General features: G+C 37.0%; 1 protein-coding gene across 3 annotated transcripts in view; it reads right to left on the bottom strand.

The window, feature by feature from the left end:
* The window catches only part of TMEM117 (transmembrane protein 117), a 441,213-nt gene that overhangs the window by 140,174 nt on the left and 286,038 nt on the right, over window positions 1-15,001 (bottom strand). For all 3 annotated transcript variants that reach the window (XM_031462722.2, XM_031462720.2, XM_031462724.2), the window contains one exon: window positions 4,751-4,848. In XM_031462722.2, the coding sequence (XP_031318582.1) occupies window positions 4,751-4,848 (98 nt within the window). The remainder of the gene's footprint in view (window positions 1-4,750; window positions 4,849-15,001) is intronic.

Raw genomic sequence — 15,001 nt, 5'->3', positions numbered from 1 at the left:
ATCCTTGTATAGCATCCCTGAAACATCCTCTGGCTCTGGTAGGAATCCTTGTACTGATGGGGGCTTCAGCACTTCATCAGGCAGGCTCAGTCAGCATTCAGAGGCTCCCCTTTTAGGGAATTCTTTCATACACGTATCTGAATGTGCTCCCATGTGACTTGTACTCATCAGCCCATATCTTAGTTCATTTGCGCTGCTATGACATAGTACCCAGTGGCTTATAAAAAACAAATCTATTTCTGACAAATCTAGAGGCTAGAAGTCCAAGATGAAGGCACCAATATGGCTGTGTTTCCTAATTCATAGCCAGCGCCTTCTTGCTGTGTTCTCACATGGGGGAAAAGGCTGGGATCTCTCTGGAACGTTTTTTGTAAAGGGACTAATCCCATTTCTGAGGGCTCCAACATCATGATCGAAGTACCTCCCAAAGGCCCCACCTCCAAATACCATCACATCGGGCCCTGAGATGTCAACATAAGGATTTTGAAGGGACACAAACATTTAGACCATAGCAGTTCTTATGCTGCTCTCTGGAGCAGAGCGGACAGAATTACTCCCTCTCCAACACTTCAAGCTTACAATAGAAAATAGCATTATGGAACTGAAAGGGGTCACACAGAAAAACAAAACATCCCTTTTGGAGAAAAGAAAATGGAAACTCAAGGTAGTCATAGAGGCCAGACAGTCGGATACCAGTAGAGCTATTACTAAAACACTTATGAATGACATCTCCCCTGATTCTCGGGTCCTTTTCATTACCTTATTACATTTATTATTATTATTGTCATCATCATCATCATCATGTTACTCTCCTACATATATATATTAAGACAGTAATCATTTCTTGATTAGCTCTTTTCTTGTCAAAGGTAAACAACCTCATTAGACTTTAGTCATAGCCACGATGCTCAAAGCAGGAAAACCAGTAGCTGCTATATCTATTGCCCAGTCGAGAATGAAGACACTCATGTTGAGAGATGCCCACCCAAACCATAAGAGCCCTAGACAAAGTCCTTTTTTTTTTACAACATAAAGATATGAATCATCCAAAAAGGAAAAAAAAAATAAAAGATAATCTCTATGCATCAGAATGGAATGGATGTGGACTGCTGTACACAGGGCACACAGCAATGCCCTTTATTTCCCAAGTTTGAGGCATCTGAGTAATCACAGACCACAGGTTTTGCCAAATGCTTTGCCCCTGTAACACCTGTATTACCACTTTTCCAGCCTCCATCACTGGTTTCCTTGCCATCTGCTGTCCAGCCCTTAAGGCAAACATTTCAGCTTTCTGTTGTGACAGCACTCCACTTCTAAGGATCAATGTCTGCCCACACCAGGGCAGGCTGGTTTATGTTGTAGTGTCAAACAATTCTCAAATCTCAGTTGCTTAACGTTTGCAAAGGCTTGTTTCTTGCACACACTACGTGACCACTGTGTGGTTAAGGATGCTGGGTTTATTCAGGTCATTCAGGGAACCAGCTAGACACAAACTTCCACAACAGCTACCGAGAAAGGAACCCCCTTCAGTGCCTCTCATTGGCTTCTACCTAAAAGTGACCCGGGCCTTGTTCACCTACACTTTGATAGGTCCACGCAAGTCATGTGATCAGAGGGGGCGAAAAAGTGCGATCTCCCCATGTGTCTCCAAGGCAAGGAACTGAAGAATCTGTGAAGCCCTAATGACTCCCGGCTCTCCCAACCCTTTCTTCTGCCAATTCCTCTACTCATCACAGAAGAGCGTCTTCCTTCTTTAATTTTTTTTTAAAGTTAAGCCTTTGGGAAATATCATTCCTAGATGCTTCCCCCACAAGCACATAAATTGGGTCTCTAGAGAGTAAATAAAGCAGGGAGATGGGAGCCGCCATAAATATCCAACTACTTGTTTTTTATGTCTACAATTATGTAGACTCCAGACATAGGTGAGTGAAAATGGGTTTTAGGAGCCCTTCTGGAAAATAGAACAGTGCACGACACAAAACTAGGATTTAGATTCTTAAATCGTTATTCCTTTTAATTAACGAAAGGGCTGGGAAAGGGCTTGGGAAGGGAAGTTCTATGAACCCTCTGCCCTTTTCCATTTAGTGTTTTCAAATCAACCACAATTTAGTCTTCTCCCAGGCCGAACGGCCCGTGTGCTATAGCGGACTCATCTTTGCACAATAATAGAAAGAAACAGAAACCAAGTTCTCCAGTATAGAGACATCTATCACTAAGAATCAAGAAAGGACTCAGCCACAGAGCTGCAAATGAAATAGTTTCTGACAGGCCTTTGTGAGTTAACATGGCTACACTTAGGTAAAAAGTAAGTTTACTAGAACAAAACTGCATGTTGTACTGTTTAACGGTGACACATAATCACACTGCAACCTATAAAAGCTTTTCTTTGCAAAATTTCTTCTCCATTGTAGATTTTTTTCACACGAATGTCTCTTTCCTTAACTAGGGCAAAACCATAAGAAAACACCTCACTTTGAGTGGGTAATGCATAATATGTAAATACTCTTTCATTTCATGTAAAACCTTGCCTATGACTTCTGTATTTTTATCTCCTAGAGCTAAAAACACAAATGCCCTTTATACTTGCTAAATCCTCTTTGTCTGAAAAGTATGAACAAAAAAGAAGATTTCTTTGCTTCCCACATAATTTCCATATTCAACTTTTTGCATCAGATTTTCCCTTTTTAAAACCATGAATACTGTTTGTCAAGATAATCTAACTGTATGAATTGAATAAAATAGAAAAAACATGTTCAAGGTGGCATTTAAATTTGCCTCCAATTGTTTTATGCTTTCCATGATTTGAAATACTGCTTTTGAACTATAACAGTGAAAAATCATCTCAAAAATACATTATTTAATAATCAGTAATTTTACAGAAACAATGACGACAAGAACAAGTGTGAATTTTATTTGCTCTCCATTCAAGAATATTATCTATTTGTCAGTGACTAATGAAATTATTTTTTATCACATTCAAAATATGCTTTAGATTATCCAATTGGGCTGTGTTATCACATACGTCAGAAATAAACCCACTCGTAAAAAGAGATTGGTAATAGAAAGACTTGAGTCCACCCAATAAAAATGTGCTAAGATGACTGAGGAAAAATCTAGTATGGATTTCTCGCCTCTGGAACAGCAATTGCAATTAAGAGTAGCTAATGACAACACTAATCAGGGCATTCGGATATACACAGCTCACCTCCGCAAATAATATGCATGTGACCTCGGTAACTGGCCTCACTGAATGGTGATCAATGGGCTGCCTTTGAAGATACACTACATAATACAAAATATCTATAAAAACAGTAAATGGATATTTTAAAAGAGAGATGACCCATAAATACTATTAACATTGGAGTCTATCTCCTTTTAAATTATGATTCGTAAAACCCCTGTACAGAATTTTATAGGGTGGAATGATTCTCCAGAATCTCACTTTCTTATTTAGCACCGTTGTCTAAAAAAGAATTAAGGACAATCATTTGGAATTTGCACACCAATGCGCCATTTGTTTTTCTAGAGGCAGTCTAGTGTAATGATTAAGAACTGGGGTTCTGGAGTCAGAGACCAGTGTTTATAATAAGAACCCCTACCTTATAGGGTGGTCAGGATTAAATGAGTCAATATATACACTGTTAAGTACTTAGCATAATGTCTGGAGCAAATCGTACCGTCAATAAATATTTGCTGTAATTATTCTATGTTATTTAGACAAGCTATATGGGGAGCTTAGAAACAGAAAAAAATAAGGTTAAATGAGCCGTAAATATAGGCCACTCTTGACTCATAGAGAAAAGGCGTGAATAAACATCGACAAAATCATACTCATTTTTACAGCATTATTGAAAAGTCTACTTTTGTTTACTTGTTAAGAATTGAGTTCAAAATGCCATATATCTCCAGCAACAGTCAGTAATAGTGCTAAAACACAAAGGCAGCTCAGAGTGTATATTTTCCCGCAAGTTCTCAGTGATCATGATTTTTGTAGCTTGTAATGGAGAAAACCAACCCGCATAATTCAATCCAAAAATAAACAAATTTTTTTTTCATTTTGAAAGGTGAACAGAATACAATTTTTGAGGCACAAGTCCTCATGAATTACAAAGCTTCTGAGTGACTATGGACATAACTTTTCCTACATCAGGTGGAATCACTGTGCTTGGCCAGTGTCACACAGCCTGGGAAGGGCCCAACTCACTGTCTCCAAATTCCTATTGTTTCTGTCTGAACTGGTTCGAATATCCATAAATAATATTGACCCCACAAAAAAGAAAGTTCTGTAAGACATGGATTGCTTTCTAACTGCAATGGTTGGGCTGGAGAGCTGAAAGAAATTACATAAAGAAGTGCCAGTGAGCCAGATGTGATCTGAAAAGAGGTTCCCTCTCTGTCAAAGATACTGGAAATTCAGTATTTACCGGGGGACATTTTTATATCAGATTTCATTGATGAAGATGATAGCTTACTTTTGCTGAGTCAAAAACCTACTTACCTCTGCTACCACTTACTTGCTTTACTGTATCAGTAAATGTCTCTTGTAAGCAAGTGGGTATATGCAACAAAGTATAAGCAGAGATTAATTCATAAAATAGGATGATGGATTTAATCATTCTAATGGAGCGTAGTGTCCACTGGAAGTGCCTCTCTCTCAATAGAACTCTATGTATCTAAAGAAAACTGCATCCAGCTCAACTCCTTTGTGAACGAGGTGAGACGTAAGTCAACAAATGAAACAATCTCTTACCAGAATAAAATGATCCTAACATTCCCTTTCTTCCAGAAAGCTCTTGCAGATTTTCCCCAGTCAGGATAGGGTTTGTCCTGAAGCATCATATCGGTGACCTGAAGCAATGGAAGGAATTTATTTAGCTCCTTCAGAAATCTTATATTCAGGTTTAAATATGTATGTACTTCACATTTCTTAAGAATAAGATATGTATGTATTTCAACATTAGAATATATGCAGAGATAAAAACTAGAATATGCTTCCTTCGGTGAAAAGTTTTCATGGTTCATTTGACTTTACATAATGAATGAGTGTATTTAAGGTCGTTTGACATATCAAATAGTAATATTCTTTTAAAAACATCAATCAAGATTATCTTATATAAGGAAGCAGCTTTAAGATGCTATTAACTTCTCCAAGAAATCAAAACATAATATAATAAATAAAATGTCATGTTCTTTTTTATCTAAATCATAAACTCCAAAATCCAAGTATTTCCTGATGTGTCTAGATTTTTACCTATATTACTAGTCAAAATATCACCTTCCTTTCTCTCCCTTTTTTCCTTCAGTGATATACGGGCTCTAAGACCTGAACCCTTTTTATAGCATATTTGTTCTAATTATTCAGCATTCTTCCAAATCTTTCTGCCTCTTTTTCTCACATACACAGTTTCCGCCCAGCTGCTAAGCCTGGATAAAGTCACATGGCCATTGATTGACCTGTCGTCACCGCTCCCTCCAATTGCAGTTCTTGATCCTTCCTTCTCATGTCCTGTATCCCTTTCCACCTTCTATTTTTACTTAACATACGTACATTTTCTCTTCTCCTCGCTAGTCTTTAGAATTCCTGAAGGTGAAATTTCATCTTTGTATCCCTTCTAATGTCTAGGAATCTTTCATGTAAAAGACTTCAAAATATTAACTCAAAAGTGATATGACAAAATGAACTGATATAAATGTTTGGTATCAAAAATGCATTAACAGCAAGATGGGGTAAGCCAGTAAGAGGTACAAACGCCTGTGTATAAAATAAATAAGCTACAAGGATATATTGTACAACACAGGGAGTATAGCCAATGGTTTATAATAACTTTAGAGTATAATCTATGAAATATTGAATCATTATGTTGTTCACTTGAAACAAATATAACACTGTAACTCAGCTATATTTCAATTTTAAAAGGCACAAAAATGCATCAAAAAGTAAGTTGCTCATTGGCCACATCTCATATTAATAGCTTCAGCAATTAGCCAAAGTAATCATAAATAAATAACGTACTATAAAAGCATTTTTAAAAATCTGATGGGAATAGGGAATGAATTTCCTTCTTTCTTCTAATAAAAGGAAATGTGTTTGTGTATGTATATATATGTGTGTGCACGCACACACACACTCTTTCCTTTTTCCAGAAAATCTACATTCCCTTCAAGAGAAGAGAATATGATTTCATTAATTATATGTTTAATTAACAATGCTCAAATTCCAACAAAGAAGACAAATTCAAAGTTAAGAAAACTTATATAGAATGAGATATACTGAATTGAATACGGAAGAATTTTCACCACCCATTAAAATATGCTTTTCTCTTGCTCTTTTTCAAGTGTTAACATTGCATTTAGTTGTAACTTCTGACAATGGTCTGATTATAATGGGTGAGATTTAATCATTTATGACAAAAGATTTTGATTGAGGTGGTGATGTCTTCCGGATCAGCGACCCCATCAACAGACTGGACTTTCTGTGGAACGCACATCAATTCTCCAGCGAGCCCATCTTGTGCTACACAGCCTCCAAGAAATGGTCTCTGGAAACATTTCCTGGCATGTCAGTGCTTCAGATGTTTGCTAAGATGCATATCAGGACAGTGGGTGAGGAGCCCAGTCTCTGGGTAATATTCACTTTTAATTCTCCTCTAAGATCTCTCTCAACATCATTTCTTCGCTAGAACTCCCAAGCTTCTCTTGGATAAGGAGAAGCAAAGCAAGTTCCCTGACCTTCACTGAATGCAGACTTAACGCCAGCTCTGTCTAACTTAGGGTTTACACTACTTTTGTGTGCTATGGCTTTACTGTTGACTCTCAAGAGTCACCAGTCATAGGTGGTTTTAATATAAACTCTCAGTGAATTTCTTTAAACTGTTAATCACTTTGGCAATTGTGAATGTAACTAATACTAAGAATTCAAAAGGGAAAGACATTTGTTTCACTTATTTTTAAAAGGAAACTTGTTTATTGACGATTTTCTCATCTATTTTCTTCCTGACACTTAACAATTACAAGATTTTTCTTTCTCACTCAGACTAATGCCCAAAGATTGTATCTTCATTCAAAAAAGATTCATGATATTCAGCAGAATGAACGAGATGATAGAATAAAAATTAACCATAAATCAGGTGAGTTACATTGTTACTAGAAAATGAGTGAAGACAAAAGTAGAGAAATTTAAATTCTATATTCTTTAGTTTTACAAAACCTCAAGGTTAAGTAAATAAATACTTAAATAAATATTTCATGTTTCACCAGTTTTGTAAAAGATTTAATTAATTCTGTTCAGCAATATTTATCCTGTTCAAGAAAGCGTCTGTATGGTAATAAATATTTTCAAGGAACAGAATGATTACTGGGTGGATTTTATTCAATTTTCAGTGTTTTCTCCAGGGCACTTTCTGGGAAATATTATATTTTCTAGGAGGCAGTCTGCTGCTACATGACCAATTATTACAGCAGCATGCTTTGTAAAAATGACATTCAAGGATAAAGGATTTTTCTCAGGAAAATAGCAAGATAAGGCAAAAAGCTTTTTTTTTTTTTTTTTGACACCAACAGCTGGTCTTTTTTACCCTCAGCTCCAACGCTTTATTTTTAAAGTCATATCGTCAGATCAATGTCAGGTCACTCACGGCTAAATTGGCAGGAGCGGAGACAGTCATTAAAGGGATGCATTCAATAAAGAAAAATCCAATTACCTTCTGCATTAGAGAAATCAAATTCACTTCTGGTGTTGGTCAAGGACAGTCTTTGTGGGAAAAGATTCAAGAAGGAGGGACTGAGGACGAGGCACTGAGGACGATGCAAAAAGGTTGCTGTGTAGGATAAATACAGTACGAAATGTGTTGATGCTTCTCCTCCAAGAAGATGATTAGAATTTGAAATTGCAGGTCTTTCTCTCTACTCTGGGAGACATTTGTTTAACTCTTTGGGTCTCACAATCATTCCCTTCCCCTTTCCTCTCTACCAGGTCTTTGCACAAAACTCAGAACTTGATTATCACGTTATGCTGAGTCTGGTAGTCTTTCTCAGTAGACTATATGCTAATTTTAGGGTTTGAATATTGTGCAATCTGAGTAAGAACACACATGTTGAGATTTGAAAGTCAGAAAGTAGATGATCATAAAAGCAAGTGATCTCTATAGGAATCTAAGTGAAAACTTCGCCCCTCGGGGAGTTAAGCCTATATGATGGGGTGGTAACAATGGTAACATGAAGTTAGCAGTGAGGGCAGTAATATCTTACATTTGCTATACAGCTTCCTGCATTACAAAGCTCTTAGGTGTATTTCTCTTAATAATTGTCATACCCATAGCAACTTTATAAAATAAGCCACTATTTCCCACCTTTCACCAATGGATAAAGAGAAGTTAGTGAGCAGGGTCACACACCTAATATATTGTTTTGTGCACCAGTTCTGAAGTCAGCCTGCCCGGCTTTTAACCTGAGTTTTGTCGGATTTTGGGCAAAGTAATTAACCTCTCTGTGCCTCAGTTTCTTATTCATCACCTGTGGGCACACGATACATGTTAGCAGGTGTAATAATAATTATTGATGTTTTATTGTCGATATCTGGAACTTCTAGCCAATCATTTTGCTTCCTGTGACTGTGTTAAATAATTGGATGTGAAATCAAAGGAACTGACAATCAAATTGAATTGAGACTGCTCATCTCTTCCATAAAGACAGGACTATCATATATTGAAACATTAGAAAACAGCAAAGATACAGTATAATGTTAAAATATGTTACAGTCTTAAAATGCTGTTAAACATTGAAGGGAAGGGAGGTCAGCACCTTTGGTTAAAAGTTGCAAATCTAAGAAGGTTCTGTGGAAGATTTGTGTAACCTAACTGAGCGTCAGTTTGCATCTTGTATCACTCTCCAATTGTGTCAATCTTATTTTCTTATTAGCCTGATTGTATATGTAGTTACTCACATGTAGGTATTACATACAGTTTTCTGTTAAGCATGTGATATCAAGGAAAAACACTGATTTATTAGGGATACAGGGTCATAAAATGATAACTATGGCTACATAGTGCCCCTCTTGAGATTGCCATTACTCAGTGGATTATCATTTAAGAGAAATGTGTGCAATTCTATTAATACACAAGCATATACATTAACGATATTAATGAACAAACATACACACACAATGTTGCATGCTATTTTGCAACTTTTCTCTATTTAACAGTACATCTTGAACAGCATTATATATCAGTATGTGCAAAACTATCTACATAGTTCCTTCTCTTTTTTGTCTTCTAGCCTCCATTTTTACGTGTATTCTACTGAAATATAAAAAGGTTTCTATTTTTCTGATTATCTTCATAATTAAGCTTCATTCAATAGATGTATTTACTATTTCTTTCGATTTTATTTACTGCCTCGTATAAGTATCAATAAAGCTATTTTCTGCTTCTTTCCCCCTCTGCCTTCTCACCCTCCATAACCCTATCATACATATATTATTTTTCCTATTCACTTTTTGACTCTGAATATCTTAAATCTCTATTTTATTTATCCTCTTTTATTTTGCAATTGCTTTTTTGTTTCTTTTTTTCTAAACTGAAGTACAGTCAATTACAATGCATCAATTTCTGGTGTACAGCACAATGTCCCAGTCATGCATATGCATATATATATTTTTTTCATTAAGGTGATTACAATATATTGAGCATAGTTCCCTGTGCTATATTATTTATCCTCTTTAAATGATATCTTTTTTCCCTCATCTATAAAAGATAAGAAAATCAGAATATCATACTTTCTTACACCATATATCACTTGTATGTTGTTATGGTTTAGGGAACACTTTTATTCTGATCTATAATCAGAAGCGGTGCATTTCTTTTGACCTTCCTCTAAGGGAGTGCCGCCTACCTTGAGGAACTGTCCTTTGCCAACTCTGCCTGAGATCAGTAGCCACTGTATCTCCTCTTAGCACTGTCTTGAAACGTAATTGACTGTCACTGCATTTGGCAACCCTCCCTTAGATCATTCTTTTGATTTAGAGATGTGGTTTCCTAGTTAAGATACAATTAGCATCTCTGATGCTGGTGCTCCATGTTTTTTGGTCCGTTGCCAAAATCTTCCTATTTTAAAATGAAAATTCTATATTGTCATTTAAAGTGATTATTGAAAGGCTTACTTACAATGACACATATTTTTGGCGACTTTGAGGCCATGCCATCAAAAATAATTACTACATCTGTGGTGTACCTGTCTGCTTGTTTTACTGGTATCCATCAGACAACCTAAATAACAGTCAAAGCTAGCTTTTATTTAACATTTAGATTTCACACCTTCCCCAAATACAATTTTGTTCAAACTAAAATAATTAAACATATCATGAGATTTTGTAGCAATGTGAACATAAGGCACTTACAGATTTTCTGAGATGATTTTGAAGAAAAGATTCACTTTATCCTCAGTATATGTGTGGTATAAAATTTAATTAGGTTATCTGGCTACTTACATTCATCATATAAGTGAAATGTGAAAGGTATTTAGTCAGCGGAGTGATAAGTATTCTGTAAGAGCATTTATAATTTTCATTTCTTAAAGATAATAGTGATTATGGTTTCTCAATTCAATAGTGTCTCCTATCACAAAAATTACAGCAAAATATGCCATTAGTAACAGAAGAATTTCAGGGATTTCTACAATTACTTTTTAAACATTTGTTAAAGGTCCTTGTATAATTGTTATCACGACCAAGATTCATTTTTTTTTGTTGTTTTCACTTGTTGTTTTTTAGTTCCTTGTCCAGTTAAGAAAGTAAATTGAGATTACTAGTAAAGTGTTGCCCCATTGCTGCAATATTATTTTCCTGACTTAAATGATGCTTCTTTTACATAGACTTCCTTGAGGCATATCACAGGTACACCTTAATTGTAGAAAAATTCTTTAGATGGAATTATAAGCCAGTATTTGGCATTCTTAAGCATGAATAGGCAATGAATGCCAAGTTTTCAAGACTAAGCAAGCCCATATTTTGGCATGTGCTTTAGAATTCCCTATGGTGGTTCTTCTGGGGACAGGATGGGAAGTTACAACGTTCCTCTATAATAGCACACCTTACTTTTGAGGATGTTTGCTGCCGCAAGAATTATGGTTCGGGATACACTGACTTACCAGTAGCCAAAGCCAACATCAAAATGAGCGAATCTTCAAATATAAAAATAGATTAAAAAAAGAATTTCTTCTGTGTACCACAGGGAACTATACTCAACGTCTTATAATAACCTTTGATGAAAAAGAACATGACAATGAATATATGTATATATATATATGCATGACTGGGACATTGTGCTGTACACCAGAAATTGACACATTGTAACTGACTGTACTTCAATTAAAAAAAAAAGAGTGACTTCACATAACCAGGCCAAGAGGAGAGACTGCTTCTCATCACGAAGAACATGAACATGACAGGGAGCAACAAGTCATCGGTCAAAAAGCAGGAAACGTCAACACTTAAACTGGAAGGAGGAAAAGATGGTGAGCAAGGTTCCAATATTTCTTTGAATTGTTCAGTTTATTTCTATGCTACTAAGAAGATTGATGTAAAGTCCTTGTTCACACTGCAGCCATGTATCACAAAATTCCTCCCAACGTCATCGAAATTCTGGTAGGGTGTCTCATTTCATTCTTTGGGTGTTTGCTGACTACTTTCAAGCCTCACCATCCACTCTACACTTTTTGCCCCACATCTTGGAAAGCTGATGAGAAAACCCTAGTACTCTTTCCCATGGCACCAGCAGGAAGTCCAAACCACGTGTGAGAACCCTCACCCTGGATCCACCCCATATCCACTACAGAAACCCCAAAACAGTCTTTTTCTGACTCCTCCAAGTCATTTTTGGACCCTTTTGGGAGCCATAATGCTCCCCAAGGACCTTCACTATGTGAACAATAAACCTTTCCATACCCTCTTGGTGCAAGTGTGACATCATTGTCAACATCTGAACAAATTGGGGATGGAAAGGTCTAAACCCTGCTTCTACGAAGTGGTCACAACAAAAACAAAACCTGACATCACTATGACAGGTAGATAGCTTCTTGTGATTTTTTTTTCTCACGTCTCATTTGAGATCCTAACTTTCTGTGATGGAATTTGGCATCTTCTGATACAAACGTTATTCTGATCACCAAACAACAGTGCAAAGGGCCTCAAATGAATTGAGACACACCTAAGAGATTGTGTCAAGGAAATGTCAATGTATTCTTGAAACTCTAGCTCTGTGCATCAAAAGCTAATAACCTATAATGAAAAAGAATATGAAAACAAATATTTGCATGTATATGTATGACTTAAACATTATGCCGTATACCAGAAATTGACACATTGTAACTATGCTTCAATTTTAAAAAAGCTAATATTATATAAAGCTGATGTGCTATAAATCCTTCATATAAAATAAGGAGAAAGTGAAAGTTCCCAATTCTAGCCACATAAGCTGAACGTAAAGGGAGACTATAAAACGCAAAAGATCTAAAGTAGTTGAATTAACCCTGCAAACCTACTCACCCCCAGAATATAAGGTCCATGACTGAAGACATTGTGTATGCTTTGTTCACATTCCGTCCCTATCATTTGCCTTGTGTCTAGCATACCATTGGGTCTCAGTAAATATTTATTGAATGAGTGAATAAAAGGATAAATGAATGAATGGGCGAACAAAAGGGAATTAAGAGGAGCATGGACTGCAGAACAGACCAGTGGGAAAGGCTAGGACAAAGGGTGCAGTCCAAGGAGCTCTTCCAGTGTTCTCTAGAATCTCTCCAGTACTCAGTGGTGACGATGGTGCTAACTGAGGGTGCAGCAGTAGAGGTGGGGGAGTGGTAGTACATGGAAGGCAGAATATTCCTCTTCCTCCCAGCCCTGCCCCTTCACTGCTTAGACAGGTGGGAAGACACAGGAGATGCACAGTTGAGATTCCAACAGAGATAGAGATTATCTTTTGCAACTCCTGGAAAAATGGAGAAATCAAACCTGATTTCAAATAAGAAGGATATTAAGCCTACAATGCATGCTACTCGCATTATCCATGTGCATATTTGATTTATTATAAATTAATACATAGATGAATTAAAGAAGGACACCTATTAATCATATATTTTAAAGACTGGAGCAGTAGTACACTTTCATATGCCCTATTTGTGGTGTTGATACATTGCCCAACGCTAGAGGGTAGTGTATGGTGGCCTCTGGAGTTGGACAGTGCCCAGCCTGTGCATCCCTGTGTGGCGGTCCCGTTTTATTGATATCTCCGCTTCCCTTGTAGCATAGCATTATTTTCTTATCCTCCTTCCTCAGTCACTCTATATGGAAACACAGTCTAAATGCATTTCTTTGACAATAGGGAGATACTGCACTGTATAGGACAATGCATGAAGTCTCTCCCCTTTCACTGCCACATGACCCCCACCACACACACCCCACCACATATACAGACGCACACCGACAATCACTCTTACACAACAGCACTTCCAGCTGAGACAACGAATGAGCCAAGGTCCAATCAGGAAGGATTATGCTTACTCACCGAGGAACACGAGCTGAGTAGACAATTAAGTAAATGTGAAACCACGGAGGAAAGTTTTCTGAATTACCTAGTGATGCCTTGAATGAACTGCTATAAGAAATATCTGCAAATCACTGGCAAACATCTACTAGTGAACATTAAACCTGGGATGCATTCTACAGCTTTTTAGAAGCACAACCAGGATTTTGTAAAGCATGAATAATAATGCACCTGCTTATTATCTCCAATGATGGCCTGCACTGCTTTTGTGATGTATTGCGCCTTATTGCCAGATCCCTACTGATTTACAATGAGTCATGCACTGTTTTATCATTAAATAAGGAAATTGGGCATGTCTCAGAATATAGAAGCATTTAGAAAAAGATACCCAAATCACCTGAATACAGAAATACACACAATCTAAAAGTACCTTCTCAGGCAAGGTCTGCAGAGATTCAAATTTGTGTTAACAAATGCAAAATAAATCCGTTGTGCCCCAGTGCAATTTTCTCTCTACCACCCTGAATTATAACTTAGAATAAACGGAAAGAATAAGACTTTTTTTTACTGGTTTTGCTGAGCAAGAAGCCAGAAGAAAAATATTTACACCATCTTCTGACATGCTCTTCCTTATAAGTGGCTAAATTACGAAATGACAGTGCCTCAATGAAACATTTATTTTTATTTTGTTGCTTGAAAGTATCCACACCTTCTCTATTTTGTTAGCATAGGTAAGTGATTGTAGAGAGACTCGTTATACAAAATATGCCATCCTACGATGGCTTTGTGACTATACATATGAACAGAGGGCCAACAGAAAGACAAGTAAAGGATGCTTTCAGAATGTGATTATAAAAACCATTATTCACCAAGGAGCCCTTGGAATACAAAAAGAGCAAACATCTCCTCAAAGGGAAAATCAATCTCATTGTAAGGATCTCAGCAGTCCCGTTTCTGAACGAAATGTCTAATACATGCTAGTTCTAACGACAGAGACAAAGGAGTTGACTCAGTCTCCCAGACTCCGCACCACTACACAGTCTGCCATATTGCTTCTATAATATCATGCATCAAAATGTTCCAGTCTGCTCTGTGAGGTGACAGATCCAAATCTATAGGCCAGTGGAGTGAAAAGAAGTTCAGCTGGCTTGACTGTTGTTGACTGTGGACAACTGGCTGTTCCTCCTGTTAGTAAATAGGAAGTCCAACAAAAGGCTGATAAGCCAACCTTCTGACATAACCACCTTCATTCTGTTTTCCAAATTCGAGAGATTCTCAAGTAAGGCAACCAGCAAGCAACATGGCTTGTGAGTTTAAGCAGGCATTATTTTTGGGTTCACTTGTTGCCTAAGCACAGCTGTAATTATAACACTGTGGACTAAGTGTTTCAGGAACTTAATGGTAAGCTCAGAATTCAAAAGCAACAACCTGAATGTGTACCCCTGTAATAAAATGATGATCTGAGC

The sequence above is a fragment of the Camelus dromedarius genome, chromosome 11 (assembly GCF_036321535.1).
Source record: "Camelus dromedarius isolate mCamDro1 chromosome 11, mCamDro1.pat, whole genome shotgun sequence".
Classification (NCBI taxonomy): Eukaryota; Metazoa; Chordata; class Mammalia; order Artiodactyla; family Camelidae; genus Camelus; species Camelus dromedarius.
The sequence above is the reverse complement of the archived record's forward strand: the minus strand, read 5'-3'. Positions and strand labels throughout refer to the sequence as shown.